The sequence below is a fragment of the Camelina sativa genome, chromosome 6, assembly GCF_030686135.1.
Source record: "Camelina sativa cultivar CO46 ecotype springtype chromosome 6, ASM3068613v1".
Classification (NCBI taxonomy): domain Eukaryota; kingdom Viridiplantae; phylum Streptophyta; class Magnoliopsida; order Brassicales; family Brassicaceae; genus Camelina; species Camelina sativa.
Genome location: NC_141885.1, coordinates 18,248,116 through 18,274,836, shown reverse-complemented (window position 1 = coordinate 18,274,836; position 26,721 = coordinate 18,248,116). Strand labels below are relative to the sequence as shown.

Here is a 26,721-nt window from a genome sequence, read left to right as displayed (position 1 = left end):
TTCATCTTAAGATTCAAGCAACAAGAGCCATTGGATAAATCAGTTCCTTTTATTTATATGGCATCCACCTAAAATGACACCACTTGCTCGTTGCTACTTTTCTACAATATAACATGTAATTTACAGGCTTTATAGCAAGAAACGTATTCCATTACTACAACAGTATGTTAAAAGACATACATGGGGTCATGTGTATATTAAATCCAAATCCAGCTCCAAGGTAACAAATAACAAAATGTTAATACACAAGTAGCAATTTCCATTGGAGATTTTGTTCAAAGAATGTTCAGTTGAAGATCAGGGTAGCCTACTCGGGCCTTGTGACTCTCAAACAGATCCCTAAGCGCTTCCACATACTGGCCATGAAACTTAGCAATCTGAGGAGATGCACAATAACACTATAAGTTGATGAATGCTAAACTTATAAGTGCATTCTACACAGTAACGGGCTAGTACCAGAGTCGACAATTACATCATTCTAAGAAGCTGCAAAAACAATATACAAGATGATGACTAACCTCTTCATCAGTTGGCTGTAGAGTTTTTGTAACTTCTATCGGTTTACCAACTATCACATGCATAGGCTGTCGATAAGGTAATGGGGATCTACAAAACAGAATGGGAATTGTTTACCTCTTTCAAGATCTTTATAGGAAAGTTATACGTATAAGGAACTAACCCAAAAAGGTTTACGCTTACCCAAAAACTCCCCCAAAGCAGATCGGAGTAAACCTAATTGCTCTAGATAGTTTAAGATAGAGATCCCAATCAGGCTTCCACCATCTGTACACGTGTGACTGTGGAAGAAACAAATACATGAAACATAATGTAAAGTACTAGAAACGTTAAACTAATTAGTTTGAGAGTTTCAGGTACATGAAGATAGATAACTAGATAGAGCATAACACCTTGTGAAGAAAACACTTTTTCCCTACCTGACCAAAGCAGAAAACTGGAACTAGAGGTGTCCCCTGTTCCATGGCTATGCGCACAAATCCTCTTCTCGATGAAAGGAAGACGTTCTGCAATGTTGAGATACAGCTCAATAAGCAAATCAACAGAATGTTTCAGGAGACACACCCTTTCCTCTACGGTTTATAAACTCTATTATATATATATCAGAGATCAGCAATCTGAATAGTTATCTAAGAAATCCAAATTTCTTAAGAAGAAGATGATTTTATCAAAGCAAAAGTGAATGCTACTAAGTGAGCTAGAATAAAGCTACCTCAACATCATGTTGCATATGAAAAGTCTCCTGCACACCACCAGGTACAAGAACACAACTGTAGCCAGAATCCAAAAGGGAAGTAAAATTCTTTCTAGAAGCAGGGGTGAGCCCTAACCATGTCCATATGTGCCTTAGAAAGGGAGTGTAGAAGATCTAAAAACAAAATTTGAAAAACAATTAGTTTTAAGTGACAAGCCTAAGAATACACAAACACAAGTAGACATAAGCAGCATGAACTCACAGCAGAACTAGCAAGAACTTTGATCTTAGTAAGAGGCATAAACCCTGTGAGATCACAAAGCGCAACAACTCCAATCGGTAACACCGAATGTGGTTCATAACCAAAGACTGCATCATAGTTCAACAACAAGTCAGCGATATCACAAACCCATCTTAAAGTTCGATACTTTATGGAGTAAGAAGAAGATTGTGACAAACCATATGCACGATTAGGTTGGAAAGCTTCGTAATCCTCAACGTACATAGAGACGGGGAAATAATTGCATGCGTGCTTGCATATGTACCTGGTCAAACCAGAAGATGATGACTTCGATAATAACAAGAACGATCGGAGATTGAATCATAAGATATAAGGAATAGAGAAGAAGAAGAAGTACCTAGCGAGCTTACGGCCGTATTTGCTACGATGATCGATCGGGATGAAGATAAACAGAGACAGCAAGCTTAAGACCCTGAAAACAGAGGATTTTCAAAAGAGTTCAATTTGAGACCTGTGAAAGCAGTGATAGAGAGATGGAGAGAGAGAGAAGGGTATATACAGGAGAGAGAGATAAGGAGGGAGGAAAATGAGAGAAAAGAGAACAAGAACGATGTTGAAGTGAATGGCGCCAAGCCAGATAGCCATGGCGATGGTGGAGTGGAATTGGTCTGAAGATTTGTCAGCTCGGAACTCTCTGGAACCACCCATATCTCCAGTTCCGGCGGATTCTTTGGTTTGTCCGCTTCACAGATGAACACGACGATGAATCGAAGATTCTACTCAGATCTATCTAATCTTCTCTGACTTGGGGGAGCCCAAATGACCAAATCTTTTAACCACTCAGCTATTTAAAACAACACATTTTTAAAGAGCCCGACAAGATTCATCCTTTCTCGATTGATCCGTAATAATTTGCCTAGTTGGAGTTTTCAAAGTTTAAGACTTTAAGGCTGCATTGTAGGTCATCGTAAGTACTTCTTAGTAATTATTTTGGGCCAAATGACATTTATTTGATTAAGTATGCTCTAACAGCTTTTGCATACCAATAGATATCTTAGTTGAGCCTAGTGCTTTGCCTTACAATGGTTCAACTGGTAACACATGAGATTGTGTGTGATCATTCCCGGAAAGAGCCTTTGCTCAAAGCCTCAAACAAAGCACACAAACCCTCTTTTTCACCTGATACTTTCTTCAAGCGCCAAGGATTCTACTGATATTGTGACTCCAGTGAAAGTAAGCATTGAGCAACATCTTTTCCATAACAAGTTGGATCTCTTTAGTAACTCATTGTTAAGGAGGGTCAAACTAAGGCAAACAGAAGTGACACTTACCATCAGCTCCAGACATATTAATCGCAGGGTGATCAGTGATCGCATATACAACTCTTTGATTGCCTGTTGATCCATATCCCATGTGGTCTAAACCAAGATGCATCCATTTACATTGGGAAATTGAGATGAGCATTAAATTGCAGGCAACTTCCACATTAGTTTACTCTACTTAGCTGCAGCATTTACTCAATGGAACATGGCATATTGTTGAGAAAATAATAAGCTAAGAGGCAATAAATAGTGTACAGAAGCGAGCTCCATTGAAAATGAAGAATTATATTCAAAGTATTTGGAGGACAACAATCACAGTATGAGTTGCAGAATCACACACAAAGGTCTCTTTTAAAGAAAGCCATCTCTTTTATCTTGTTCTTGAGCTTCCTTATTAGCAGCTTCAACGGATTTAAACCACAGATATACCTGACACGCAAAAAAACCAACTCTATTTCAGCTGACGAAACAACACAAGGTTCAAATTATGGACACAAGAAAGGAGAGAGACAAGGAACTCACAGAAGTGGGGATTCCAGTAAGAGCAAAGAATCCAAGCACAGGAGTATAAAGGATACTGTCAGAATCCAAGACCCCGAAAACTGGATTCTTGCTTGAGTACTCGAAAACAGAACCAATCTACAGTGACCAAAAAGATGCATAAAGATAACATCTTTGACATTGAATCGGCAATTAAAAGACAAAATGGCAGTGAAAAAAAAAAAAGAGAAGAAGCATACAGCAGCAATGGCAGTAATCGCGGAGGCTAGCAGATAAACATAGAAGGGAACCTCAAAGCTCTCTTGGGACGTAGAAGAACTACCTTCATTTCTAGCCCAAGGAGGTGGCTCATCCGAGTCAGGATTCGCCCAAGACGGTTCATTTTCTTTAGATTTTTTAGATCCTTTCGTCGCCGCCGTCACGACCAATCTCCTCACTGAACTAAGTTCGTAATGCAACGAGTGACCAATTACGCTCCTCTTCGCGGCCAGATGATGGCGTGGAAATGGTGATTTGGTGGGTGAAAGGTTGCAACACTCATCACCATGGTTCAGACCCAAAGTGGTCGGAAGAGATGTTAGAGACGCGGCCATGTATGTATGCCCTTAAAGGAGTCCAACGAGAAGAAAAAAGCACTCGACTTTGTTCTAAAACAGAGTCTGAAGCGGTGAATCGTATTTTCAGCCACACGTTACAATTCTTGAATATAAATATCTAATCTATCATCATCCTTACGTGGATGAAGGACACGTGGTGCAAACAACATTTTGGTCACGGTTTGGGGTTATTTTAGCACTAGAGTCAGGAGGATTTCACCAAAATTTAAACTAAACTCTGGGACTCAGTCTTGGTAAGAAAACAGAATGAATCAAAATGGATTCTTGACTCAAGACTAGTATAAAAGTTTTATGTCTTTAGTTCCAAAACCATTGTATTAGTATTGACTGATCACCTTGAATGGCACAGCAAAGTGAGCTTCAGAGATATCAATACCAACCTCCAAACACAACAACTTATATAATCAGAAACAATGTTCCTACTTACTATATATAAGGCGGGGGCTTGTACATATGAATAGGAGGCCAATAACAAGAAAAGAAAAGTGCTAGGATTTTGAATCTAAGGAGCATCAACTAAACCTTCCATAACAACGAGTTTGTCCAAGAGCTCAAGTTTCTCATCTTCAAGTGCTTGAACCTCATCCTCAGCTTCCTTTAATTCTCTCTCCAATGCGAAACTATCTTCCTCCAGCAGCAAATACTTGCGTCTCAGTGCTCTGTACTCGTTTCCTGGAGATGAATCTGAATTAGGAGACATCTCTAGTTGATTTGAAATTGCATAAACCTGTTCAGATTTGTTCTTCGTGAAAGCTCTTTTCACGCTTCGTGGTGGTGGTAATTGGGTCAAGGCTTGTTTTGGAGTAGGAATCTTCTTTCTCTTTGGTTCAAGAAAAGGTGGAACCTTCGAATTTTCCATCTCTGCACAAAATCATCAAATTTTGAGCTTTTTTTTAGTTTCGTACAAGATTAAAAACCCGAAACAGCATTAACGAAACCACAGAATATGATGATCTCCCTTCAAAAGAAGAGAATCAAGTATAAAAAATCGAGATCTCACTTTGAGACTTACCTGCGATTTGTCTAGGGCTTCCACAGGACCTTCTCCGACGAAGAGAGAGAATTGGGAAAGTAGATTAATGGAAGTTGCGGGATGAAGAAGACGATGAGTCGTCGGTTTGGGTTTTATGTTATTATTGAACCGGCATCGACTTCAAACCGTACAAACCCGTTAAAACCCCGGTTTAATATCCGGTCCGATTTTAAAGATGAGTCAATAGTTAAATGGGCCTTGCGCTTTACTCGGCCCGTTATTTCTACAGTTAGAGGTGCACACTGCACAGACTGAAGTTCACGTGAACTGTAAAACACAGAAGAAGCGGTCAAAAATAGAAATGTCACATTCTCCTTTGATCTCTCTTCTTGACCAAGACCACTTCTCAAAATGCTGCATGTATTTGTTAAATCACTTTAATACTTATTTTTCTTTTTGTTCTGTTTCAAAAGAATCAAACACACAAACCATCCAACAACTCGTTTTATTAACCATCAGATTAAACAAGTCTTGTTATTTCTCCTAAGAAATGAAATTAGGACACTAAAGTGTTCTGCACGGAAGAGGAAGACACGCATTATGTTCTATCAACAAGGTTATTATTGATCCCAATTATAAGTAAAATCACTCTAAAAAGAAGATGAGGAGTGTAGTTCTTGTTGCTTTAGCCGCTGCAATAGGGAATATGTTGCAGGGCTGGGACAATGCCACCATTGCAGGTGTCTCTCTTTCTTTCTTTCTCCAATCTTTGTTTTTTTAACATGGAACTATACGAAAGCAGGTGTGTAATAATGGTTGATGTTGTTTCTATTTTGGTGGCAGGAGCTGTAATTTACATAAAGAAAGAATTTCATTTGGAGAAAGAACCAAAGATAGAAGGACTGATCGTTGCAATGTCTCTCATTGGAGCCACTTTGATCACTACTTTCTCTGGTCCTGTCTCTGACAAAGTAGGAAGGCGTTCCATGCTTATACTCTCTTCTCTTCTCTATTTTCTCAGTAGCATCGTTATGTTTTGGTCTCCCAATGTCTATGTCCTCCTTTTCGCAAGGCTTCTTGATGGCTTTGGGATCGGTCTAGCTGTCACTCTTGTCCCAATCTACATCTCTGAGACCGCACCTTCTGAGATCAGAGGGTTACTCAACACTTTCCCACAATTCTGTGGATCTGGTGGGATGTTTTTGTCGTATTGTCTTGTGTTTGGGATGTCCCTTGAAGCATCTCCGAGCTGGAGGCTCATGCTCGGGGTTTTGTCAATTCCGTCCATTGCCTACTTTGTACTTGCGGCTTTCTTCTTACCTGAATCTCCAAGGTGGCTCGTTAGCAAAGGCCGGATGAATGAAGCTAGACAGGTTTTGCAGAGACTCCGTGGCAGAGAAGATGTTTCAGGTTTGTCTTGATGAACACTAAAGACCCTCTAGATTATCGACTTTGAACTTAGACTAATTCGGGGTGTGATTCTAGGCGAGCTTGCTCTGCTGGTTGAAGGGCTTGGTGTGGGAAAAGACACGTCGATAGAAGAATATGTTATTGGACCGGACAACCAGGAATGCGAGAGTGGACATGAACTGCCGAGGAAAGATCAGATAAAACTATACGGTCCAGAGGATGGACAGTCATGGATGGCTAAGCCAGTGAAAGGACAGAGTTCTCTCGCATTGGCGTCCCAACACGGCAGCATGTTACAGCGTGGTGGATCCCTCATGGACCCCCTTGTCACTCTCTTTGGTAGCGTTCATGAAAAACTCCCTTCTGAGAACATGAACGCCTCAACGCGCAGCATGGTCTTCCCCAATATGGGAAGTATACTTGGATTGACGGGAAGGCAGGAGTGCCAGTGGGATCCAGAGAGAAACAATGATGATAGCTCTGACCAAGATGAAAACTTGAATAGCCCTCTGCTTTCGCCAACCACTGAGCCGGATGATTGCAACCAGCGGACCATTGGGACCATGCAGAGGCGACAGAGCAGCTTGTTTATGGCAAACGTGGGTCAGACAGCGACAGCTACAAGCATAGGCGGTGGATGGCAATTGGCGTGGAAGTATAATGACAAGGTTGGTGCAGATGGTCAAATAGTCAATGGAGGGCTACAGAGAATGTATATACACGAGGAAACTGCAAACAACAAGAACAACAACAACAACATTCCTTTTTCACGACGTGGATCGCTTCTCTCCTTCCAACCAGAAGCTGATGTTCCTGATCAGGAGAATGGATACGTTCAGGCTGCTGCACTTGTGAGCCAAGCATCGATGATGCCTGGAGGTAAAGGAGAGACTGCAATGTTGCCACAGAAGGTAAAGGATGGTCCAGGCTGGAGAGAGCTGATGGAGCCAGGGGTAAAGAGAGCTTTGATAGTTGGAGTTGGGCTTCAGATACTGCAACAGGTAATGTTTTTTGATACCTTTTTGTCTGTAAAAAATTTAAAACGCAAAACAAATAAGGAAACGAAGCATGTTTGCAGTTTGCAGGAATAAATGGAGTGATGTATTACACACCTCAAATATTAAAAGAAACAGGTGTGTCAAGTCTTTTGACAAACCTTGGCTTAGGTGCAGAGTCTGCATCGCTCCTCATTAGCGCATTGACCACACTCTTGATGCTTCCCTGCATTCTTTTTTCCATGAGGTTAATGGATGTAGCTGGCAGAAGGCGAGTTCTCTCTGCTTTTCCTTCTCATTTTTTCAGCTGAATGGTATAATTTGAAAAAGTAACAATACCAAAAGCGTGATTGCAGGTCTCTGCTGCTTTCCACTATCCCTGTTCTAATACTGTCACTGGTAACACTGGTGATAGGAAGTTTGGTGAAGCTTGGAGGTACAACAAATGCATTGATATCTACAGCAAGCGTTACAGTGTACCTAAGCTGTTTTGTGATGGGTTTTGGAGCAATCCCAAACATCCTATGCTCGGAGATCTTCCCTACCTCTGTGCGCGGTCTCTGCATCACCATCTGTGCCCTCACTTTCTGGATCTGTGACATAATCGTCACTTACACTCTCCCCGTCATGCTCAAATCCCTTGGCCTCGCGGGAGTCTTCGGCATTTATGCAGTTGTCTGTGCTGTCGCTTGGGTTTTTGTGTACCTCAAGGTACCAGAGACAAAGGGGATGCCCCTTGAAGTTATCTCCGAGTTCTTCTCTGTCGGTGCAAAACAGCAAGACGCTGCAGCTTCGTTTCTCTCTGATGGATGAACTTTCTTTTCTCTGTTGCCTTTTTCAACGTTCCTACTGTATTTGATGAACACATTAATAAGAACAGTTCCATACCATTAGCTTGGGCTTCCATAAATGCTTCCTCAGTCTGTATAAGTTTCGCTATATTCTTGGTGCTTTACCTGCAAGGCTGCAAATTGCAAGCTTTTTACCTTTGTAACCATGAGATGAGAAGAAGACATTTAGAAGTCTTTAGTTTTTGTACATTGTTAGATATATTACTCAAAGTCACCATGACATTAAAAAAAAACAGAGTTCGATCTCACGTGTAGCAACAAAAAGAGAGATTAGTACATACTAGAGCCATTATAAGATCTCTCGGTTGCATTTAATTAGCTGGAAACACTTTAGTTGCAGCGACTTGAACCATTAACAGAGATATCTTCAAGCTGCCTTCCCCTAGAGGACCGAGCCTTGGGATCTTCTTCTTTCTCTTTAACAAAGGAGAGAAAGGAGTGGATACGTGCGGATGGTGAGATTCTTCTCCTGATAGACCCCTCTGCTTCTTCAGGATATTGTTTTCCGAACTGACGTATCATCAACACTGTATACACTGCAAGAGCAAGCACGCATGCCACTCCACACACCACAAACAATCCCCAAAAGCTCTTAAGCTCCAGCCTATCCACTTCTATCTCTGCGCCTTGCAGAGAGCATGCTTTCCTCAGCAACCATTTGTCCCGAATTCTCTGCATATCTCCATTTTCTGATAGCTGCAAAATTGCCGCAGACACATCCACTGCCAAAGGCGAGTTACGCGGAAATGCCTGAACAGTAGGAAAGACAAAAATACATATCATCATCAGTTCATCACTATCACTTTATCAAATTCAGAAATATATTGCAGGCTACTCTTTGTCATTAAACAAGTAGGGAGATGTTTTATATGCAGTGACAACATACTCAGAACGATACTCACAAATCCCCATCCGTTTTTTGTGAACTCTTTACCAACTATGCCAAACTCACATCTGTTTGAAAGGAAAAGCTCTATGTAAGCACGTTCATCAACAACAGCAGCAACACCACCTTTTCCTGGACCATCTCTCAAGGCTTTATCATATTCCTCTGGAGAGCTAAGAGGGACAATTCTTGACTCATGTATACTGAGTTCGTGGACCAGATAGTCTCTGACAAAGGAGCCTTTTGGATACCCAATAGGATCATGGTTTGCTTGCAAAGTTTCTATGCCTTTGATTGGCGAAGACAGCTGATGAACTGTGAGGATTGATGTGAGGCTCGCGGTATAACTAGAGTTGATTATGAGAACCACGAATAGCCAAATTATCAGCACTATTCTTCCAAGACTGCTGGTGGTAGTCTCTCCTATATAAATTCAGCAGAGAACATTGGACACCATCTTTGCCAGTTTAAGAATGGAAAACAATTAAACACTTACTATGCGAGAAGAAGAGAGTTGAAAAGCTGAACCTGCAAAACAGCGAAATATTTCAGAGAAAAAAACTGAAAATATTGTAGAGTGTTTGGAATAGAGTTCGTCCAGTTGGAGCTTGTTCTGCTTTCACCAGAAAGTTGTGATAAATTGTCTACAAGGAGGGCCTCGAAACTCGTCATTGTGTTTGTGCTCCAGACACCAAATAACAGCACCGACAATGAGGAAAGACGCAGCTGTAATAAGCCACATCTGGGGTGTGAACGGCCTTAAGAACGCCATAGCACTGGAACCCAACTTCCGAACAGGAGCCACAACCACTAGCCCTGACTCCACATACGGCTGAGTAAAATCTGCCATTTTGGTTCGCTCTGTTATGATGGTAATATCACCAACACCTGCATCGTAGACCTGTGTAAAAAATAGTTTGATCCACAAAACATGTAAAAATACAACCACCAACAGAGGCAGCAACAGAACAGGTTCCACAAAAGTGATTTTGCACTCACCCCAGTCGTTATCAAGCGGACAAGCTCAGAGTTACTTGGATTGTCATGTCCATTCCCAAAAGCTACAAGCTCAAACGGGACTGCATAAGGTAATAAATTGAGAGCAGCAGTGAAGACATCAACACAGAAGCCAGTGATCATCCCGTTGCTTTTAACTGAGACAACCTCTTCGGACCTGTAACGATTTGGAACTCCTATCCTCAAATGCCTACCATTGTTCGAGAACACCCATCCACGGGGAACTTTTGTTGTCTGTCCTGGCCAAACAACACTATGAAGCTTCTGTCCTGAAAAAGATGTGTTCTGCCGCTCGTCAGCCGGCACCACAGACAAGCCTAAATGATTAGACCAGTAACCTATTGTCCTGTACCCAGTGCCAATGACATTAAGCACATCAAATTCTGGGTTTACAAGGTTCCGGTCTCTAGTAAACTTCATCCTACCGGTTAAGCCAATTCTATCAACCTGTAAGATGCTCTCAAGAAACATCTTTCCTCCATCAAAGACTTTCAGAGCATCAAGGTGCAAGTTTCCACCCACAAGCTCAGATAGAATCGGATTCTTCGAAAAGGAAACGTTTCCGCCTTTTTGGAAGAAATCTTCAATGGCTTGAGCAAGGAGCCAGACAGTGTCATAAGCATACAGTCCATAAGTGCTCAGTCCAACACGTGTTAAGTTACGCCACCTTTGAACAAAATTCTGCTTCATGATAGATTTGGGAGTGTGCGGGCGTAGCGCAATGACCCCTTGAATGTTATTTATGGTGTCCAATGGCAGAGGAGAGTCTGTGTCTATGATTGTAGAAAGCCAGTTGGTAGCAATCCACACATAACCAGTGCTCATCATACCAAGATTCTGAGCTACATTGAACAATTCTAGGCCCCAGATGAAAGAAGCGTGAATGACAATGATCCTTGACTCACTCAAAGCTACCTTAATCAGCAAGTCGGTGATGTTCTCTCTGGTAGGTCCTGGGGGCAAAGCTGCTTTGTATGATATTCTGCAGCGCTTCTCTGCTAACCTGTCTCCCAAGGAAGCTATCCCATTTCGGCCATAATCATCATCGCCGTATATTGCTACCACCTCTCTCCAACCATAGAATTGAACAATGTCTGCTATGGCGGCCATCTGGAAAAGATCATTTTGTGCGGTTCTGATGAAGAAAGGGAACTGTAGAGGAGACATAGTAGGGTCTGTGGCAGAGAAGGATAGTATTGGAACTTTTAGCTCTGTTGCAACATGAGCTACTACACGTGCGGTTGTTGATCTCTGAGGGCCAATATGGCCACTGTCTCAGACTCCATGAAATGTAGAGCTGTTAATATGATACATAAAACCAATCAGTCAGATAGCTGACATGAGGATACTTACATATTGACATATTGTAGTATCAGAAACTAAAGTAGACAGCGGAAGACATAAAAATGAATCAGCGAGCATAAAAAGTTGATTCAAAGGTAAGGAAGAATTGAAGAGAAGACACTTTTTGCATTAAACACGACCAAGAAATAAAAAGGAAATGATTGAACTTTCTACAGAAAAGCACATAATAATGATTCAACAATCACAGAGCAGTGTCACTTACGTTCCATGATGCTCATGAATCCATTGAATTTTGTGTCATGCATGATGATCCGAAGTGTAGTGGTGTTAAGAATGCTGGGGCTAGCATTTACGTCCTCAACAGCAGCATCCATAGCAACTTTGATGACTTTACCGATGAGAGAATTGAATGTGAAAACCGCGCCAATGTTCACAGTTTTGGGTCTAGCAGAGACAACTTTGGTTAGACCATGTAAAGGAACTGCATAGCAAATGATGAGCATAAGCAAAACCCACTTCATCTTCTCAATTTCCGCAGCTTCCTGTTTCACAAAGTGCAAAAAGATTGGAAGGTCAAGACATGGAGTCACTGAAATTAACCACCATTACGAAGCAAAATATAATCAGAAATGGAATGTTGAGAGAAGAGATATGCTTGACCTGTCACTCTCTCATTATGCGTGAGGGAATGGTGGAGCAAGTAATCGAGTGCCCATTATAGTGGAGATCCACTTTATGTAATGGTGTTCAACAGATTCAACTCTCACTTACTTATATCCTTCATCTTTCCACAACCCACTCTCAATATCATATGATTACTTCCTCATCAAAGTGAGAAGCTCCTTCAAATACCAAACATACCACTCAGATGTTAGATACATAGAAAAATCTCAGCTTTTGCGAATTAGAGTTAGTGCACAACAAAAAAAAACTTCTCAAGTCAACACCTTTTGCTTTCTAAACCCTAAAAAGCAAGTGTTTTTCAATTGTTTCTTGGCTAATTGTAGTAAGATAGATACCAAAGATTCACAAAAAAAAATCTAATCTAATTAGAAAGACACAAAAAAATAAAAGTGGGAGAAGCAATGGAAACAGAGACAGAGATGAAAGTGTACCATTAGGTTGTGGGAAATTATTCAAAGTCTGATCATGACTCCACTGCGTTCAGATGCCGACGACGCCAAAAAGAATTTGGGGTTGCTTGAGAATAAAACCCAGACACAACCTTCATCTTTCGCTCAAGCTTTTGTGTACAGTACTGCACTATGTTACTAGGAAGATATTTAAGAGACGAAACGAAACTAATGTAAAAGATTTAACCTTTATGTCCAATCACACAACACTCAGTTAATTCATTCAAGGGCATTAGGATCAAAGATTTAACCTTTATGTCCAATCACACAACGCTCTATAATTGATCATTTGAATAGGTAGATTTCAGATTTTCAGTTTGTAGTGTTGTAGTGTAGTGTTTGAAACTTTACAATTAAAGGTAAAGAAGACTATTAGAGAGTAGAGATAATAGAACACATCATAATCATCCATTAATCGACATGATGATTATTATTTACAAACAGTTTTGAACTTTGATCTCAATTTTTATCAACAAAGAGGTATTATATAGTTACGTACTAGAGCTGGAAACACTTTAGTTGCAGCCACTCGGACCACTGACAGAGATATCTTCAGGCTGCCTCTCCCTAGATGACATAGCCTTGGCGTCTTTTTCTTTCTATCTCACAAAGGAGAGAAAGGCGTGGATGCTTCTTCTAGCGGTCAACCCCTCTCTTCAGGACGTTGACGTATCATCAACACTGTATACACCGCAACAGCAAGAACGCATGTCCCTCCACACATCACAAACAATCCCCAAAAGCTACTAAGCTCCAGCCTATGTACTTTTATCTCTGCCCCTTGCAGAGAGCAAGCTTTCCTCAGCAACCATTTGTCTCTTATTCTCTGCATATCTCCATTTTCTGATAGCTGCAGAATCGCCACAGAGACGTCCACAGCCAAAGGCGAGTTACGCGGAAATGCCTGAACAGTGACAAATATGTATCATCACTATCACGTTATCAAATTCTATATATATATTCTACAGGCTACTGTTTGTCCTTGAGAATTGTTTAAATTCAGTACTCAGAAAGATACTCACAAATCCCCATCCGTGTTGTGTGAACTCTCGACCAACTATGCCGAATTCACATCTGTTTGAGAGGAAAAGCTCTATGTAAGCACGTTCATCGACAATAGCAGCAACACCACCTTTTCCTGGACCACTTCTTAAGGCATTATCATATTCCTCTGGAGACACGAGAGGGACAAGTCTTGATTCATGGATACTGAGTTCGTTAATCAGATAATCTCTGACAAAGGAGCCTTTTGGATACCCAATAGGATCATGGTTTGTTTGCAAAGTTTCTATGCCTTTGATTGGCGAAGACAGCTGATGGACTGTGAGGATTGACGTGAGGCTCGCAGTATAACTTGAGTTGATTATGAGAACCAAGAATAGCCATAGTATCAAAACTATTCTTCCAAGGTTGGTGGTGGTAGTTTCTCCTGCAAAAAGTCAGCAGAGAACATTGGACACCTTGCCAGTTTAAAAATGGAAAGCAACAGAGAAAAAAGAAGGGGGCATGAAGGAGCATACTTACTATGCGAAAAGAAAAGAGTTGAAAAGCTGAACCTGCAAGACAGCAAAATATTTCAGAGAAAAGACCTGAAACAATTGTATAGTGTTTGGAATTGAGTACGTCCAGTTCAAGCTTATTCTATTCACCAGAAACTAGTCATGACTTGTCTACGAGGAGGGCCTCGAAACTGGTCATTCTGTTTGTGCTCCAGACACCAAATGACAGCACCGACTATGGGGAAAGACGCAGCTGCAATAAGCCACATCTGAGGTGTGAACGGCCTCAAGAACGCCATAGCACTGGAACCCAACTTCCAAACAGGAGCCACCACCACTAACCCCGACTCCACATACGGCTGAGTAAAATCTGCCATTTTGGTTCTATCTCTTGTAATGGTGATATCACCAACACCTGCATCATAGACCTATGAAAATGATGTTTGAGCCACAAAATATGTAATTAAAAACCCATCAAACAGAGCGATCATCAAAACAAGTTTTAAAGAGTGCTCATGTGCTCACCCCAGCTGATATCAAGCGCACTAGCTCAGAGATATTTGGATTGTCATGGCCACTCCCAAAAGTTACAAGCTCAAACGGGACTGCATAAGGTAATAAGTTGAGAGCAGCAATGAAGACATCAACACAGAAGCCAGAGATCATCCCGTTGGTTTTGACTGAGACAACCTCTTCGAACTTGTAACGTTTTGGAACTCCAATCCTCAAACGCCTTCCATTGTTCGGGAACACCCATCCACGGGGAACTTTTGTTGTCTGTCCCGGCCAGACAACACTATGAAGCTTCAGTCCTGAAAAAGATGTGTTGTCTAGCTCGTCAGCCGGCGTCACAGACAAGCCTATATTATTATACCAGTAACCAATGGTCCTGTAACCAGTGCCAATGACATTAAGCACATCAAATGCTGGATTTACAAGGTTCCTGTCTCTAGTAAACTTCATCCTACCGGTTAAGCCAATTCTATCAACCTGTAAGATGCTCTCAAGAAACATCTTTCCTCCATCAAAGACTTTCAGAGCATCAAGGTGCAATTTTCCACCCACAAGCTCAGATGTAATAGGATTTTTCGAAAAGGAAACGATTCCACCTTTTTGGTAGAAATCATCAATGGCGTGAGCAAGCAGCCATACAGTATCATAAGCATACATTCCATAAGTGTTCAGTCCGAGATGAGTTAAATTATGCCACCTTTGAACGAAGTTCTTCTTCATGATAGAGTTGGGAGTGTGCAGGCGCACGGCAATGACCCCTTGAATGTTATTTATTGTGTCCAATGGCAGAGGAGAGTCTGTGTCTATGATTGTAGAGAGCCAGTTGGTAGCAATCCACACGTAACCAGTGCCCATCATACCAAGATTCTGAGCCACATCGAACAACTCTAGGCCCCAGATGAAAGAAGCGTGAACGACAATGACCCGTGACTCACTCAATGCTACCTTAACCAACAAGTCAGTGATGTTCTCTTTGGTAGGTTTGGGGGGCAAAGCTGCTCTGTATGAGATTCTGCAGCGCTTCTTCGCCAATTTCTCGCCCAAAGCAGCTACCCCGTTTTGGCCATAATCATCATCCCCGTATATTGCTATCACCTCTCTCCAGCCATAGAAGTGAACAATGTCTGCAATGGCGGCCATCTGGAAGACATCATTCTGTGAAGTTCTGATGAAGAAAGGGAACTGCAGAGGAGACATAGCAGGGTCAGTGGCAGTGAAGGATAGTATAGGAACGTTTAGTTCTGTTGCAATGTGAGCTACTACACGGGCAGTTGTTGATCTCTGAGGGACAATTATGGCCACTGTCTCGGACTCCATGAACCGTAGAGCTTTTAATGTGAAACATAGACCAATCAGTCAGGAAACCGAATACCAGAATTTAGACATGAGAATACTTACATGCTGTAGTATTAGAAACTTAACTAGACAGCAGAACCATCCAAGACAGAAAAATGAATCAGCTATAATAAAACGGATGAAATCAAAGTTAAAGACGATTAGAAGAGACGGTTTTGATTATGCATGACCAAAGTAAAGAAAGGAAATGATAAAACTTTTAACCGACAAACACAAAATCATCATCCAACAATCCCAGAGCAGTCTCACTTACGTTCTAAGAAGCTCATGAATCCATTGAATTTTGTGTCATGCATGATGATCTTGAGTAAAGTATTGTTAAGAACGCTAGGGCTAGCATTTATGTCTTCAACAGCAGCATCCATAGCAACTTTGACGACTCTACCGATGTGAGAATTGAATGTGAAAACCGAGCCGATGTTCAGAACTTGGGGTCTCGCAGAGACATTTGTGGTGAGTCCTTGTAAAGGAACTGCACGGCAGATGATGATCATAAGCAGAAACCGCTTCATCTTCTCAAATTCAGCAGCTTCCTGTTTCACAACGTAAAAAGAGATGAAGGTCAAGTTATGGAGTCACTTAAACGACGACCATTACACTTAAATAACCACTAATACAAAGCAAACATGATCAGAACTGAAAGCAGTGATGCAATGTTGAGGGAACGAGATATGCTAGACCTGTCACTTTTTCATTAAGCGTTAGGAATTGGTAGAGCGAGTAATTGTACAACATCAAACTTTCATAATCCTCTGTTTATTAGAAAGAAACAAAACAAATTGGAGAAGCAATGGAAAGAGAGACAGAGATGAAGGTGTACCATTAGAGTTCTGGAAATTGATATAAAGGCTGATCAAAACTCCACCGATGCCGACGTTAAGAAATGGGTCTGCTAAAGAATAAAACCCAGACACAACCTTCATTATTCTATGTGTTTACACAAGCTTGTGTTTACACTACTCTATGTTAGGGGAAGGAAACGGAAAGAACGGGAAACGAATAAACGAATAATTTTACTATTTAACTTTAGTGGAATGTGAAGCACGTGTGGCAGCCAGAGAGCTACTTGGTGAGTAAAATAAAGGGGGAAGAAGGAAGAAAGGTATTTTATATACATATAAGAGAGCTATTTGGTCGGAATCTGGAAATGGCAGCGGAAGTTTCTCCGATGATTAACACTTTGGAGGTTGCAGATGACATAATGGCGAATCTCAGCTCCTCAGACAAGCCTCCAGGGAATCTCTCTGCCACGTGAGCTACTACACGGGTGAATTTTGAGGGCCAATTATGGCTCCATGAACTGTAGTGCACTAGTGCTTCCAATATGAAACATAAACCAATCAGTCAGTAAACCGAATATGGACATGAGGATGCTTACATGCTGTAGTACTAGAAACTAAAGTAAATAGCGGAACCATCCAAGCACGGAAATAAATCAGCAAGCGTAGTAAATATAAAAAGACTGATTTAACTATCGATGAACGAAACATACAAAAAGGAGCAGTCACACATAATAATCATCCAGCAATCACAGAGCAGTCTCACTTACGTTCCATGATGGTCCAGGTCCTGAATGGAGTGGTCGTAAGAACGCTGAGGGTAGCATTTCCACCTTCAAAAGCAGAATCCAACGTGAAAGGAAAGAAGGTCAAGTTATGGAGTCACTAAAATGACCACCATACAAAGCAAATCAAACCATAATCAGAACTTTACTAATGAATGGAATGTTGAGAGAAGAGATATGCTTCACCTTTCGCTTTCTCATCAAGGGTGAGGGAACGGTAAGTAATTGAGAGTGCCCATCCATTGTAGTAGGTGCAAAGTGGAGATCGTGTTCACAGATTCTCACTCACTCATATCCATCTATCTCAGTGGAACCATCAATTCATCTTTCCAAATCAAAGTCGGAAGCTCCTTCAAATACCAAACAGCTACGTGAAAATCTCAACTTTAACGCAATCGAGTTGTGCGCCATAAACAAACCTTTAAAGTCAATACCTTTCTCAGTTTTTTTTGTTTGTTTTTAATTTGTACTTTAAAGTCAACACCTTTTGCTATCTAAAATAACCCTACAAAAGGCGAGCTTTTGCAATTGTTTAATGGCTAATTGTACTAGGAAAGAGACCCAAATTCACAAAAAAAAAAAAAAAAAATGTTGTAATCCTCTGTAAATTAGAAATAAACAAACAAAAATCGGAGAAGCAATGTAAAAGAGAGAGACCGAGATAGAAGAGTACTATTAGGGTTCTGGAAAACGAACTGGTCAAAACTCCACCACGATCCAATGCCAATTACGCCAAGAAGAAATGGGTTTGCTTGAGAGAGTAAGACCCAGACTAAAGCCTTCATCTTTTCGCTCAAAGCAACACAGTACACTGCTCTGTGTTGGGGATGCAGAGGGAGGAGGAGACGGCAGAAGAATATGAAGGAAACTAATAAAAAAAATTATTGAAAAATATTAAAAAATGGAATTGAAAGCACACGTGGCAGCCAGAGAGCTAACTGGCGAGTAAAATAAGGAGGAAGGAAAGAATAAAAATGCTATTTTTATACTTACTATTTAAAAAAGAGATGATTTTGATTTTGACAAAAAAAGAAAGCTTTTGATCGGAATCTGGAAAAAAATGGCACCGGTGACTGAAGTTTCTCCGATGATTAACACTTTGGATGTTACAGATGACAAAATGGCTAACCTCAGCTCCTCTGGCAAGCCTCCTAGGAACAACATCTCTGCAATGCGCCATTGCAATAGCACTGCTTGGTTGATCGATTCCGTTGGTTCATTCTCTTCTTTGCTTTTTTTTTCTTTTTCTTTTCATAATCTTGATTCCGTTGGTGATTGTATTTACGCGATCACAAACAGATCAGACGTGAATCTTTTGGAAATCGGATCTCATTGGATCTTTTGTTTAGCTTACATTATCAAAATTAATGATTGTTCTTAGGAAGGAGATGAGAGATTTGGTGCAAAATCTCCTGAAGGAGTAAACTCAACGTTCCAGCCTGTGTTCAGATCTGGAAGCTGGTCTGATAAAGGACCGAAGCAATCTATGGAAGATGAATTCATTTGTGTGGATGATCTCACTGAGCATATTGGTTCATCCACTGGAGCTTTCTATGGGGTATATATATATATAAAGATCTGTATCATCATCAAATTCCAAAATATGCTCTGTTTTTTTTTTTAAATGTGGTTGTGGTTATGAAAAGGTGTTTGATGGACATGGAGGTGTTGATGCTGCATCATTCACAAAGGATAACATTATGAAGCTTGTAATGGAAGACAAACATTTCCCAACCAGCACTAAGAAGGCAACAAGGAGTGCTTTTGTCAAGACTGATCATGCTTTAGCTGATGCTTCTTGTCTCGATAGATCATCTGGCACAACTGCACTCACTGCTCTCATCTTGGACAAGACCATGTTGATTGCGAATGCTGGTGACTCCAGAGCGGTGTTGGGGAAACGTGGCAGAGCCATTGAGCTGTCAAAAGATCACAAACCGAACTGTACTTCTGAGCGGCTACGTATTGAGAAGCTTGGTGGTGTTATCTATGATGGTTATCTTAACGGGCAGCTCTCTGTGGCTCGAGCTTTAGGAGATTGGCACATTAAGGGAGCTAAAGGTTCACTATGTCCTCTTAGCTGTGAGCCTGAGCTGGAGGAGATTGTGCTGACTGAGGAGGATGAGTTTCTTATAATGGGATGTGATGGACTCTGGGATGTGATGAGCAGCCAGTGTGCTGTGACAATGGTGAGAAGGGAGCTGATGCAGCATAATGATCCTGAGAAATGCTCTCAAGCTCTGGTCAAGGAGGCACTTCAACGCAACAGCTGCGACAATCTTACTGTAGTTGTTGTCTGTTTCTCGCTCGAACCGCCACCTCGGATTGAGATCCCTAAGTCGCATAAGAGGAGGAGCATCTCTGCGGAGGGGTTGGATCTCCTCAAAGGCGTTTTGAACGAGTTGTGAAGGAAACTGAGCAAGTTAAGAGAAAAGGTAAGAGAGTTGCTTTTATTCTTTTTTTGTTTCCTCTTTTGATAGGAAAGTCAGAGATAAGAGAGGTTGTGTGCTTTTTTTTTTCTCTGGTTTTCCCAAGTTTTGATTGATTCCATTATTCTTTTTGTAAGGAATTTGACCCATTTTTTATACTGTAGATCTTACCATATTTAAATGATTCATATTTGGTTCATAAGTAACAAATGAAGCAAATCATTCAGATATGGTTATTGCCTGGATTTGCTTCATTGAACTGCTACCTGAACTACTGATGAGGCCTCTTTGGTTTGTTTGGATCCTTGGTGTTCTTTCCCAATTTCCTCCCTCTAGCTTTTACCATAAATGTTAAAACAAATATCAAAATATGATCAAGCACCAATGCAGTACCAAAACCTCTTAGAAACAAACGCAGAAAAGATCCAAAGATGCGCATAGGAAACGGCAGAAATAACCTACGATAGGCACTTTCTGAGTCTGCTGCCCTTGGTCTATCACGCAGCATGATAAATTCTGCAATGAGGGAGCCACTCGTCAAAGTCAGAATCATTGAATAACTGGAGGAGATAGAGCATGGTCAAAGAAGACAAGTCACTCAAGGATCAGATGATCAACAGAGGTCAGCTCAGAAACTCAAAATGAACAAAAATTGAAAATAGAGAGCTGAGGTTTGGCGGGGAACTTGAATGTTATATTCGTGCTCAAACCACTCTTTCATGAAGAATCAGCACATTGTGTACCAGATAGAATTAATTAATTGTTCGTCGTCTTGCTCTTATTCGGAGATGTTGGAAAACCATTTTTAGGACCGAGAAAAAGCATAGAAAGAATGAATATGAAGAAGCATGTGTAATTGTATCGAGTAATTGATGGTTGTGGGAGTTTGAAATCTCAAGGGATATCCACCTGAGACAATTGCCTCTAGCTGGCGTCCCAAGGTCCAACGTAATTTGATACAATGAAATAACAAACAGAGAAAACTTTTGGCTCTGACTTGAGCTCCATGTGATCACAATGGTCACCCCAGTAAATTAAATAAATCAGGATCTGGGCTTGTGCAGACGAGGCCGGTTGCAGAAGATCCGACCATTGGCCCTCACTAGTGCAGCTACGCCCACACAAATCCCCGTCCACAGCAATGAGAAGAACAAGTGCTTATGCTTATAATCACTCCCAGCTGCTCAGAAATTTACACAGTTTTAGGTTACGTTTGAAAGAAAATCTATTTATTCATCAAAAGAGAGATCATACTTACTTTGTTTCAGAGACATTGTTGCAAACCAGAAACTGATCAGAACCACGAACAATGCTACTGGGAAGTTCTGAGAAATGAAATAACTTCGTTGTAAGACTATATATTCTTTGTGCGCTAAGAAATTGAAAAATAGTTAATTGATGAATGCTTACTGCTACAGCCTCAAGGCCTCCCTTTTGAGGCACAGGTGCCATGTCTCGGCTCACAGCAACTATATAGTGCCCTTGCAGGAGATCAATCGCATCCTGTTTCACACAGCCATATTAACTAGAGTCAGGACACATTCCAGTTACAGAGGTAAGTGATACCACAAGTAGTAGCACACAGTTCTAGGTATCCAACTGAACATAATTATATGATACAAGTATAGTTGCTGAGAATGAAAAGCCACTGACCTGCTTAGTTCCATCAGCAAAGTTATTAAGGTAATAGCGTACAAGGGAGCTCCAGCCATCTTTAACGACGCCATGGGCAGTCCGATGTCCATACCTAGTATTGAGCCGGTTAGAGACACATTAGATGGCATGTAGAGTATATCTAGAAAACACCCCTAGATTAAACATATCGCAAAAGTACCTGACGAAATCTCCTTTAAGTGCAGGAGTACCAGAGTACTGAATGCTGATTTCATCACCATGATTAGCCCACACTGAAAGGCGAAAAGCACATAAGCAACACGTATAAATTCAAACTTTACATCTAAGTAGTGCAATATCAGATTTCCTACAAAGATAGGAGACTGACATATTTTATAGCGTTCATCAAAATTCAGATGTGAGCTTATGGTTTCTTCAGCACCAAAAACACCGATCCTTTTGAGTTGAAGTTCTAGCATCTTTCGACCTATCATGCTCTGCACTTGGCAGGAAGTATGCAGCATGGATGAGCAAATGCTAATGAGATCAGAGGAGCAGCAGCATAGTATTATGACTAACCTGGGTGACATTTGTACGGTCTAAGCAGTCTATGCAGTTTGATCGGACAACACCAAGCTGCTCCTTCATTTTATCACCCTTTTCATTCAACAGAAAGTACCTGTGTAATTCAGGTAACTCAAAATGACATTCCATTTTTTATTTATACTTACTCAGATTTCAAGATTAATTAACTAGAAATGTCCAAGAAAGTCATACCCATTTTGTTCGAGAAACCCCTCAATCTGCTCATACAGAATTGATAAGCGCTCAAAATGGATATGCCCACAGATTTTATGGAAATCGAAGTGCAGATATCTACAAGATAAGGCACCCTCTTTAATGAGTTGAAGACAATAAGCAAACTTTCTAAAAGCACATTAGAGGAACAGATTGACTACCTTATATCATCCCCAGTTATGTGTTGCATAACACTAGCATACTTCTCGCTTAAGCGCCCCTCGCCACCATGCTGATTAGAGAAATATTAAGGAATAAAAGTTAAAGTAGATTTATGCAATGCACAAATATGACCTGTACGGTTGTACCACACCTTCAGTCACATAACTGTACCTTATTAACAAGATCAACTGCCAAAACTGATCCATATTTTTTCCTTAGGTCCAAAAAGTGCCGCTCAGCTATCCGTGTCTGCAAGAGAAGCACCCAATACAAGTTATTTAAAGTACCCAAAGAGCAAGTGGTTAGTTAATTAGTACTTACAGCTTCTTCAGGTTGGACAATCTCAAATTTCGGCTTGTAAGTCAGATCTACAATTTGCTCCCACATAAAAGGTATGGATCCCCTGACCTGCATATACAGGAGTTGAAATAACATTACGAATTCAATCGTGGGCTCGTGGATAACTCAATCTCGGGGGATAATTATAGAATGCAAAAAAGTATGTGAATAATATATCTACAAAATGACCAAAGATTTGCAGCACAAGGGAAAATAGAATATGCAAGCATGTAAAAACCACCTGAACAAATGATGACGAATATCCATTCATCTGTACAATTTGCTCAGTCTCCACAAAATTAGCAACATAGCCATCAAGATCAGCTCCTCTTCGCCACATACGCGTACCTTGTAAATGATCCAAGATATAAGGGTGAAACAGTCACAACACAATACCCATCATCTAAATTTCCTGCAGCCAAGGACATATATGTCTCCTATCTATCTAATAGAAAAAAGTTTAAACTGATGTTAAGGTGCCAACCATCGCACTTTCCTATTCTCATAACAAGTCCCAGAAAGTTCTGTCAATATCTAGGTTTCTTGCATAATTCTGGTAAAAAGGTCCTAGTAGTAAAACAAATAACTGAAGTCCCAGCAACCTACTTGCACATTCACGCTACATGTTAGAATAATAAAACCTATCAAACAATTTGCAATCAAAGTATAAAGAGTAAAAATAGCACATAGAGATATGTACCGTTTCTCCTTGTGCATCTCCTTGCAATGAGAGTAACATCAACAATATCTCGTCCAATGGCAGTTTCAAAACTATTAAAGCGTGATTACAGGTTAAGGAAATTCATTTTATAATAAAATGTAACCATGAAAACAAGGGATATTGTTGAAAAAGGGAGTGAAAAAAGGATATTCCCTTGAATTATTGGAAGCAAGAACTGATCAAGCTGCAAATTTAAGAGAACAAATGAAAACAAGGGTAAGATATTCTGCAAGTAGGAAAACAAGGGGATGTGATAAATTAAAAGAACCTCAGGGAGACACACCTTATTATCGATTAATACTTCCAGCATGTAATTGTTCCAAAGAAACCTCGGCTCAGCCTGTCAAAAAGAAAGCAACACCAGTAGAAGTTATTTTCAGTTCTGCCACGGACATTCAGCAAGTAAAGACTAACTAATGCTTCCAAAGTTTGGTAATTTTCACAAAAGGAGATATATTGGTCACCTGTCTCCACAGAGGAAGTGACTTAGACTCAACACCCAAATCATGCAAGCGTTGTGAGCTGAAATCGCAAAAATAAAGATCAAACTAGAAGGAAATAACTACTGACTTTCAGAGTAATGTCAGGTATTTTAGATAAAACTGGTTTGTGCAGCATGCCTTAGTACATAAATACAACATATGTGATTTGCAACATCAATGTGCAACCACAAAACATCGTAAGGAAGAAGATGAGCAGATTACCTCAGTGTTAAGTTAACTTCATATGAGAAATAGAGACCAGTTGTCTTTTCTGCCACGCTTAGCAGCTTGGAGAACTCAGTCTCCAGCTTTTTCTGTCGAAATCGATACAATACTTTGAGATTTTGATATCCATCATTACATACTCAACAAGAAAAGAAAAAGAAAAAAAACAGGCGCAAATGGTTTTACCTGTTCTTCAGGAGAGTTTTTAAGTGAATGATCACAAGGAAGAACCTTAAGCGTTGTAATTTTGAATATAGGATGGCCAAGAAACGACCCAACACGTTCACTCTCGGTTACAACCACCAAGTATGATCCTATAGTGAAAGAATATGCAATCTAATTTTTAAAAAAGAAGCTCTTGTATAGATATGTTTCAGATCTAAAAATTGAAATTAACCAGAAACACCTGAAGCATATACAAGTCTATCTATATACAGAATCGTTTCAACATGATAATTGTTTCTAACCTGCAAGGAGCTTCAACATACCAACCACACCATATATGGCATGGATTTTAGGGACACGCACGGAATTGCATTCTGGAACTTGATCTAAGCATTTAAGGGCAAAGAGAAAGAGGATGAGACATCATCATCAACCAAAGCACCCCAAAACAAAAAACAAAAAAAAAAAAAACGAATCAAGAATTTAAAACTAACCGATGAGCTTCATGGAAGCATCGAGACGACTAATATCCAAACATTGAGCGCCTGAACCATCAGCTGGCTCGATAACATACTGATCGGGAAATTCCCATAAACGTAGCCGGGAATGCAATTTGTTCCGAGAATCAGCTACCTCCATACTACAAAATTAAACAGGAAAATCTTAAATCGTAAAGGGGAAAGCTAAGGAGAAGAGAATCTCTAACAGCGAACCGCGAAGATTACCTGAGCTTGGGGAAAAGGGAGATCTGAAGCTTCGTCGAGAAACGTATACAAAATTGTGAAGAAGAGGAAATTGAAAATTATGGAGTTTGCGTAGAACGTGCAAATGATTTTTAGCGTTTAATCGTTGGATCAAGTCTTGATGACTCCCTGAATCCTCCTAATTAGTGCGCGACCACATCACATGTACTGATGTACCTTTCCAAGCCAGCTAGATTCTCACAGGTCATCGGTTCGATTCCTACTTCCTACCATTTATTATGATACTATTTCACAGATTGTTGTTACTTAATTATTTATTAGACTCGGATTCTTATCTAAGAGTATCTCCATCAAAGCATCTTAGTGAATATCTTACAAATTGCTTAGCAAAAAAGCAGATTAATTATAATAAAAATAATCTAATTTTGCTAAGAATTGATTGTTAGCTTAGATGTTTTAGGATCATTACGAACCATGGGTATGTTGGTTTGTGATTGGTTGGAGTAAAAAAAAATTTTTTTTTTTCTTTTTCTTCTTTCCCGATTTTATTTTGCTCTCCTCTCTCTCTCCTTAATCGTTTCTCTGTCTCTCCTCTCTCGTCTCTTCGATATCGATATATCAGAATGGAAAAGCTTGAGAAAAGATGTATAACACTGGGCAAAGCGTCTTTCACCGGCGATATCATCATCTCGATCGACTGCGGCACTATCGACGGTGGCGGTTCATCAATTGGAGAGGGTTTTTGCTTCACCAAATCGGAGATTGAAGTGGTCAATTCTCGAATTGTTTGGTTTAATCGTTTCTCTAGGTAATAATCTCTTTGATTTCATTAGTAGATCGATATGAATCATTAGTTTTATGGATTTTAACATAACTGGCCTCTTGAATTTATATCGACATGATACTGGATTCAGGGCTTTTCGTGGATAGTATATTGTAGGATTCACTAATTGTGACTTTTTTGGCAAACCACCTTTGAAATCGAATTAGAATTACCTACTGGAAATATCTGATTCTTACTTGTGTTTTTTGAATTCATCATAACTAAGAACTGATTGATCTGGTTTATCTCGAGTGGTGTTTTTGAACTCATGTTGCAAAGCTTGTCCTGGCTGTGAAGAAAAAAACACAAGTTGAGTCTAATGATGTTTGTTTCATGTAAATCGATTATGAAGAGCTTGTTGTTGTTTGTTTGACGCATGGATTTTGCATATGTCATAGTTTTGTTTTGAGCATTTGAGAGTTCAATATATCTCTCTCCCTGTCTATCTTTCTCATAGTCGTCTGAGACTGATTCTAGTTGTGTTCTCTTCTTTAGTTTGTATTTCATAGTCATTACGATGGCGCCATCAACAACCAACCAACCGTCAAACTTATCCAAAGAAATGATCAGATCAATCCAAGACAATTAACCATGAGTTGTCATTGTAATAATCTATATGTTTTGGCACTTGAATTTCAATATAACTGGCCTCTCTTCTATTTCTCAAATTTTTAAGAAAGATATTTTTAAGAACCTCAAATTTAACAACTTTCAATGAACCTATGAAATATTAAAGTTTGTTATGAAATTCTTAATTTCACTTTTTTCAAAATTAAAAATAAAATCTGTATTAAGATACTTTACTTTAAGATGCTTTGATGGAGATACTCTAAGTCTCTTCTTAACAATAATCTTCTGATCAAGTT

General features: G+C 40.2%; 7 protein-coding genes, 1 long non-coding RNA gene and 1 pseudogene across 50 annotated transcripts; 3 read left to right on the top strand and 6 right to left on the bottom strand.

The window, feature by feature from the left end:
* Positions 1 to 109: 109 nt before the first annotated feature.
* Positions 110 to 2,517, bottom strand: LOC104791388 (diacylglycerol O-acyltransferase 2). Its single transcript, XM_010517268.3, has 9 exons — positions 2,011 to 2,517; positions 1,849 to 1,923; positions 1,670 to 1,755; positions 1,473 to 1,579; positions 1,229 to 1,384; positions 936 to 1,022; positions 700 to 797; positions 519 to 606; positions 110 to 377 (listed from the first exon to the last, which is right to left on the bottom strand). The coding sequence occupies exons 1-9, from the start codon at positions 2,157 to 2,159 to the stop codon at positions 276 to 278; spliced, it is 948 nt and encodes a 315-aa protein (XP_010515570.1). The 5' UTR covers positions 2,160 to 2,517; the 3' UTR covers positions 110 to 275.
* Positions 2,518 to 2,986: 469 nt separating this feature from the next.
* Positions 2,987 to 4,145, bottom strand: LOC104791387 (uncharacterized). The gene is made up of 3 exons (XM_010517267.3): positions 3,514 to 4,145; positions 3,296 to 3,412; positions 2,987 to 3,202 (listed from the first exon to the last, which is right to left on the bottom strand). Exons 1-3 carry the CDS (start codon positions 3,865 to 3,867, stop codon positions 3,125 to 3,127), a joined length of 549 nt encoding a protein of 182 aa, XP_010515569.1. The 5' UTR covers positions 3,868 to 4,145; the 3' UTR covers positions 2,987 to 3,124.
* A 42-nt stretch (positions 4,146 to 4,187) lies between these two features.
* LOC104791386 (uncharacterized) lies at positions 4,188 to 4,750 on the bottom strand. Its single transcript, XM_010517266.3, has one exon. It carries the CDS (start codon positions 4,748 to 4,750, stop codon positions 4,394 to 4,396), a length of 357 nt encoding a protein of 118 aa, XP_010515568.1. The 3' UTR covers positions 4,188 to 4,393.
* A 477-nt stretch (positions 4,751 to 5,227) lies between these two features.
* On the top strand, positions 5,228 to 8,179 carry LOC104791383 (monosaccharide-sensing protein 3). The gene is made up of 5 exons (XM_010517253.3): positions 5,228 to 5,604; positions 5,708 to 6,274; positions 6,350 to 7,275; positions 7,353 to 7,540; positions 7,626 to 8,179. Exons 1-5 carry the CDS (start codon positions 5,526 to 5,528, stop codon positions 8,080 to 8,082), a joined length of 2,217 nt encoding a protein of 738 aa, XP_010515555.2. The 5' UTR covers positions 5,228 to 5,525; the 3' UTR covers positions 8,083 to 8,179.
* Positions 8,180 to 8,299: 120 nt separating this feature from the next.
* Positions 8,300 to 12,598, bottom strand: LOC147942780 (glutamate receptor 3.6-like; annotated as a pseudogene). The gene is made up of 8 exons (XR_015559187.1): positions 12,444 to 12,598; positions 11,989 to 12,170; positions 11,591 to 11,870; positions 10,006 to 11,320; positions 9,630 to 9,907; positions 9,503 to 9,534; positions 9,023 to 9,429; positions 8,300 to 8,870 (listed from the first exon to the last, which is right to left on the bottom strand). The product of XR_015559187.1 is annotated as a glutamate receptor 3.6-like (transcript).
* A 249-nt stretch (positions 12,599 to 12,847) lies between these two features.
* LOC104791384 (glutamate receptor 3.6) lies at positions 12,848 to 18,262 on the bottom strand. 41 transcript variants are annotated; one of them, XM_087453283.1, is made up of 12 exons: positions 18,067 to 18,206; positions 17,580 to 17,743; positions 17,379 to 17,441; positions 16,945 to 17,145; positions 16,650 to 16,718; positions 16,083 to 16,362; positions 15,171 to 15,801; positions 14,486 to 14,772; positions 14,111 to 14,388; positions 13,986 to 14,017; positions 13,484 to 13,890; positions 12,848 to 13,365 (listed from the first exon to the last, which is right to left on the bottom strand). In XM_087453283.1, the coding sequence occupies exons 8-12, from the start codon at positions 14,624 to 14,626 to the stop codon at positions 13,105 to 13,107; spliced, it is 1,119 nt and encodes a 372-aa protein (XP_087309409.1). In that variant the 5' UTR covers positions 14,627 to 14,772; positions 15,171 to 15,801; positions 16,083 to 16,362; positions 16,650 to 16,718; positions 16,945 to 17,145; positions 17,379 to 17,441; positions 17,580 to 17,743; positions 18,067 to 18,206; the 3' UTR covers positions 12,848 to 13,104. The 41 variants fall into 41 exon arrangements, 24 of the variants coding, with proteins under 24 accessions (XP_087309409.1, XP_087309410.1, XP_087309408.1 ...); XM_087453284.1 differs by having other exon boundaries at positions 15,171 to 15,655; positions 16,650 to 16,721; positions 18,051 to 18,189; XM_087453282.1 differs by lacking the exon at positions 18,067 to 18,206 and adding an exon at positions 17,828 to 17,966.
* LOC104773980 (putative protein phosphatase 2C 47) lies at positions 18,246 to 20,032 on the top strand. 2 transcript variants are annotated; one of them, XM_010498652.3, is made up of 3 exons: positions 18,246 to 18,603; positions 18,775 to 18,951; positions 19,040 to 20,032. In XM_010498652.3, exons 1-3 carry the CDS (start codon positions 18,454 to 18,456, stop codon positions 19,799 to 19,801), a joined length of 1,089 nt encoding a protein of 362 aa, XP_010496954.1. In that variant the 5' UTR covers positions 18,246 to 18,453; the 3' UTR covers positions 19,802 to 20,032. The 2 variants fall into 2 exon arrangements, with proteins under 2 accessions (XP_010496954.1, XP_087309412.1); XM_087453286.1 differs by having other exon boundaries at positions 18,341 to 18,607.
* Positions 20,033 to 20,655: 623 nt separating this feature from the next.
* Positions 20,656 to 25,375, bottom strand: LOC104773981 (phosphoinositide phosphatase SAC7). The gene is made up of 21 exons (XM_087453285.1): positions 25,054 to 25,375; positions 24,823 to 24,968; positions 24,631 to 24,714; positions 24,350 to 24,477; positions 24,161 to 24,252; positions 23,921 to 23,978; positions 23,740 to 23,796; positions 23,607 to 23,640; positions 23,436 to 23,516; positions 22,977 to 23,083; positions 22,718 to 22,804; positions 22,568 to 22,645; positions 22,396 to 22,466; positions 22,214 to 22,312; positions 22,016 to 22,115; positions 21,825 to 21,933; positions 21,657 to 21,729; positions 21,476 to 21,569; positions 21,233 to 21,325; positions 21,081 to 21,147; positions 20,656 to 21,002 (listed from the first exon to the last, which is right to left on the bottom strand). Exons 2-21 carry the CDS (start codon positions 24,965 to 24,967, stop codon positions 20,866 to 20,868), a joined length of 1,794 nt encoding a protein of 597 aa, XP_087309411.1. The 5' UTR covers position 24,968; positions 25,054 to 25,375; the 3' UTR covers positions 20,656 to 20,865.
* A 98-nt stretch (positions 25,376 to 25,473) lies between these two features.
* LOC109125302 (uncharacterized) lies at positions 25,474 to 26,664 on the top strand. Its single transcript, XR_002032566.2, has 2 exons — positions 25,474 to 25,840; positions 26,351 to 26,664. It is a non-coding gene; the product is annotated as an uncharacterized LOC109125302 (long non-coding RNA).
* Positions 26,665 to 26,721: the final 57 nt, after the last annotated feature.

Excerpts from the sequence above, each read along its gene's own strand:
- LOC104791388 (XM_010517268.3), bottom strand. The coding sequence starts at position 2,159 with ATGGGTGGTTCCAGAGAGTTCCGAGCTGACAAATCTTCAGACCAATTC. Across the intron at positions 1,756-1,848 it reads TACGGCCGTAAGCTCGCTAG|GTACATATGCAAGCACGCAT; the intron begins GTACTTCTTCTT and ends TGGTTTGACCAG. Across the intron at positions 1,023-1,228 it reads ATATGCAACATGATGTTGAG|AACGTCTTCCTTTCATCGAG; the intron begins GTAGCTTTATTC and ends TCAACATTGCAG.
- LOC104791383 (XM_010517253.3), top strand. The coding sequence starts at position 5,526 with ATGAGGAGTGTAGTTCTTGTTGCTTTAGCCGCTGCAATAGGGAATATG. Across the intron at positions 5,605-5,707 it reads GGACAATGCCACCATTGCAG|GAGCTGTAATTTACATAAAG; the intron begins GTGTCTCTCTTT and ends TTTTGGTGGCAG. Across the intron at positions 7,276-7,352 it reads GGCTTCAGATACTGCAACAG|TTTGCAGGAATAAATGGAGT; the intron begins GTAATGTTTTTT and ends GCATGTTTGCAG.
- LOC104791384 (XM_087453262.1), bottom strand. Across the intron at positions 15,802-16,082 it reads ATTCATGAGCTTCTTAGAAC|CTCTACGGTTCATGGAGTCC; the intron begins GTAAGTGAGACT and ends TCACATTAAAAG. Across the intron at positions 13,891-13,985 it reads AACTCTTTTCTTTTCGCATA|GAGAAACTACCACCACCAAC; the intron begins GTAAGTATGCTC and ends GACTTTTTGCAG.
- LOC104791387 (XM_010517267.3), bottom strand. The coding sequence starts at position 3,867 with ATGGCCGCGTCTCTAACATCTCTTCCGACCACTTTGGGTCTGAACCAT. Across the intron at positions 3,413-3,513 it reads CGATTACTGCCATTGCTGCT|ATTGGTTCTGTTTTCGAGTA; the intron begins GTATGCTTCTTC and ends TGGTCACTGTAG. Across the intron at positions 3,203-3,295 it reads TTACTGGAATCCCCACTTCT|GTATATCTGTGGTTTAAATC; the intron begins GTGAGTTCCTTG and ends TTTGCGTGTCAG.
- LOC104791386 (XM_010517266.3), bottom strand. The coding sequence starts at position 4,750 with ATGGAAAATTCGAAGGTTCCACCTTTTCTTGAACCAAAGAGAAAGAAG.
- LOC104773981 (XM_087453285.1), bottom strand. The coding sequence starts at position 24,967 with ATGGAGGTAGCTGATTCTCGGAACAAATTGCATTCCCGGCTACGTTTA. Across the intron at positions 21,148-21,232 it reads GAGGCCTTGAGGCTGTAGCA|AACTTCCCAGTAGCATTGTT; the intron begins GTAAGCATTCAT and ends TTCATTTCTCAG. Across the intron at positions 21,003-21,080 it reads AACAATGTCTCTGAAACAAA|CTGGGAGTGATTATAAGCAT; the intron begins GTAAGTATGATC and ends ATTTCTGAGCAG.
- LOC104773980 (XM_010498652.3), top strand. The coding sequence starts at position 18,454 with ATGGCACCGGTGACTGAAGTTTCTCCGATGATTAACACTTTGGATGTT. Across the intron at positions 18,604-18,774 it reads CTGCTTGGTTGATCGATTCC|GAAGGAGATGAGAGATTTGG; the intron begins GTTGGTTCATTC and ends GATTGTTCTTAG. Across the intron at positions 18,952-19,039 it reads CCACTGGAGCTTTCTATGGG|GTGTTTGATGGACATGGAGG; the intron begins GTATATATATAT and ends GGTTATGAAAAG.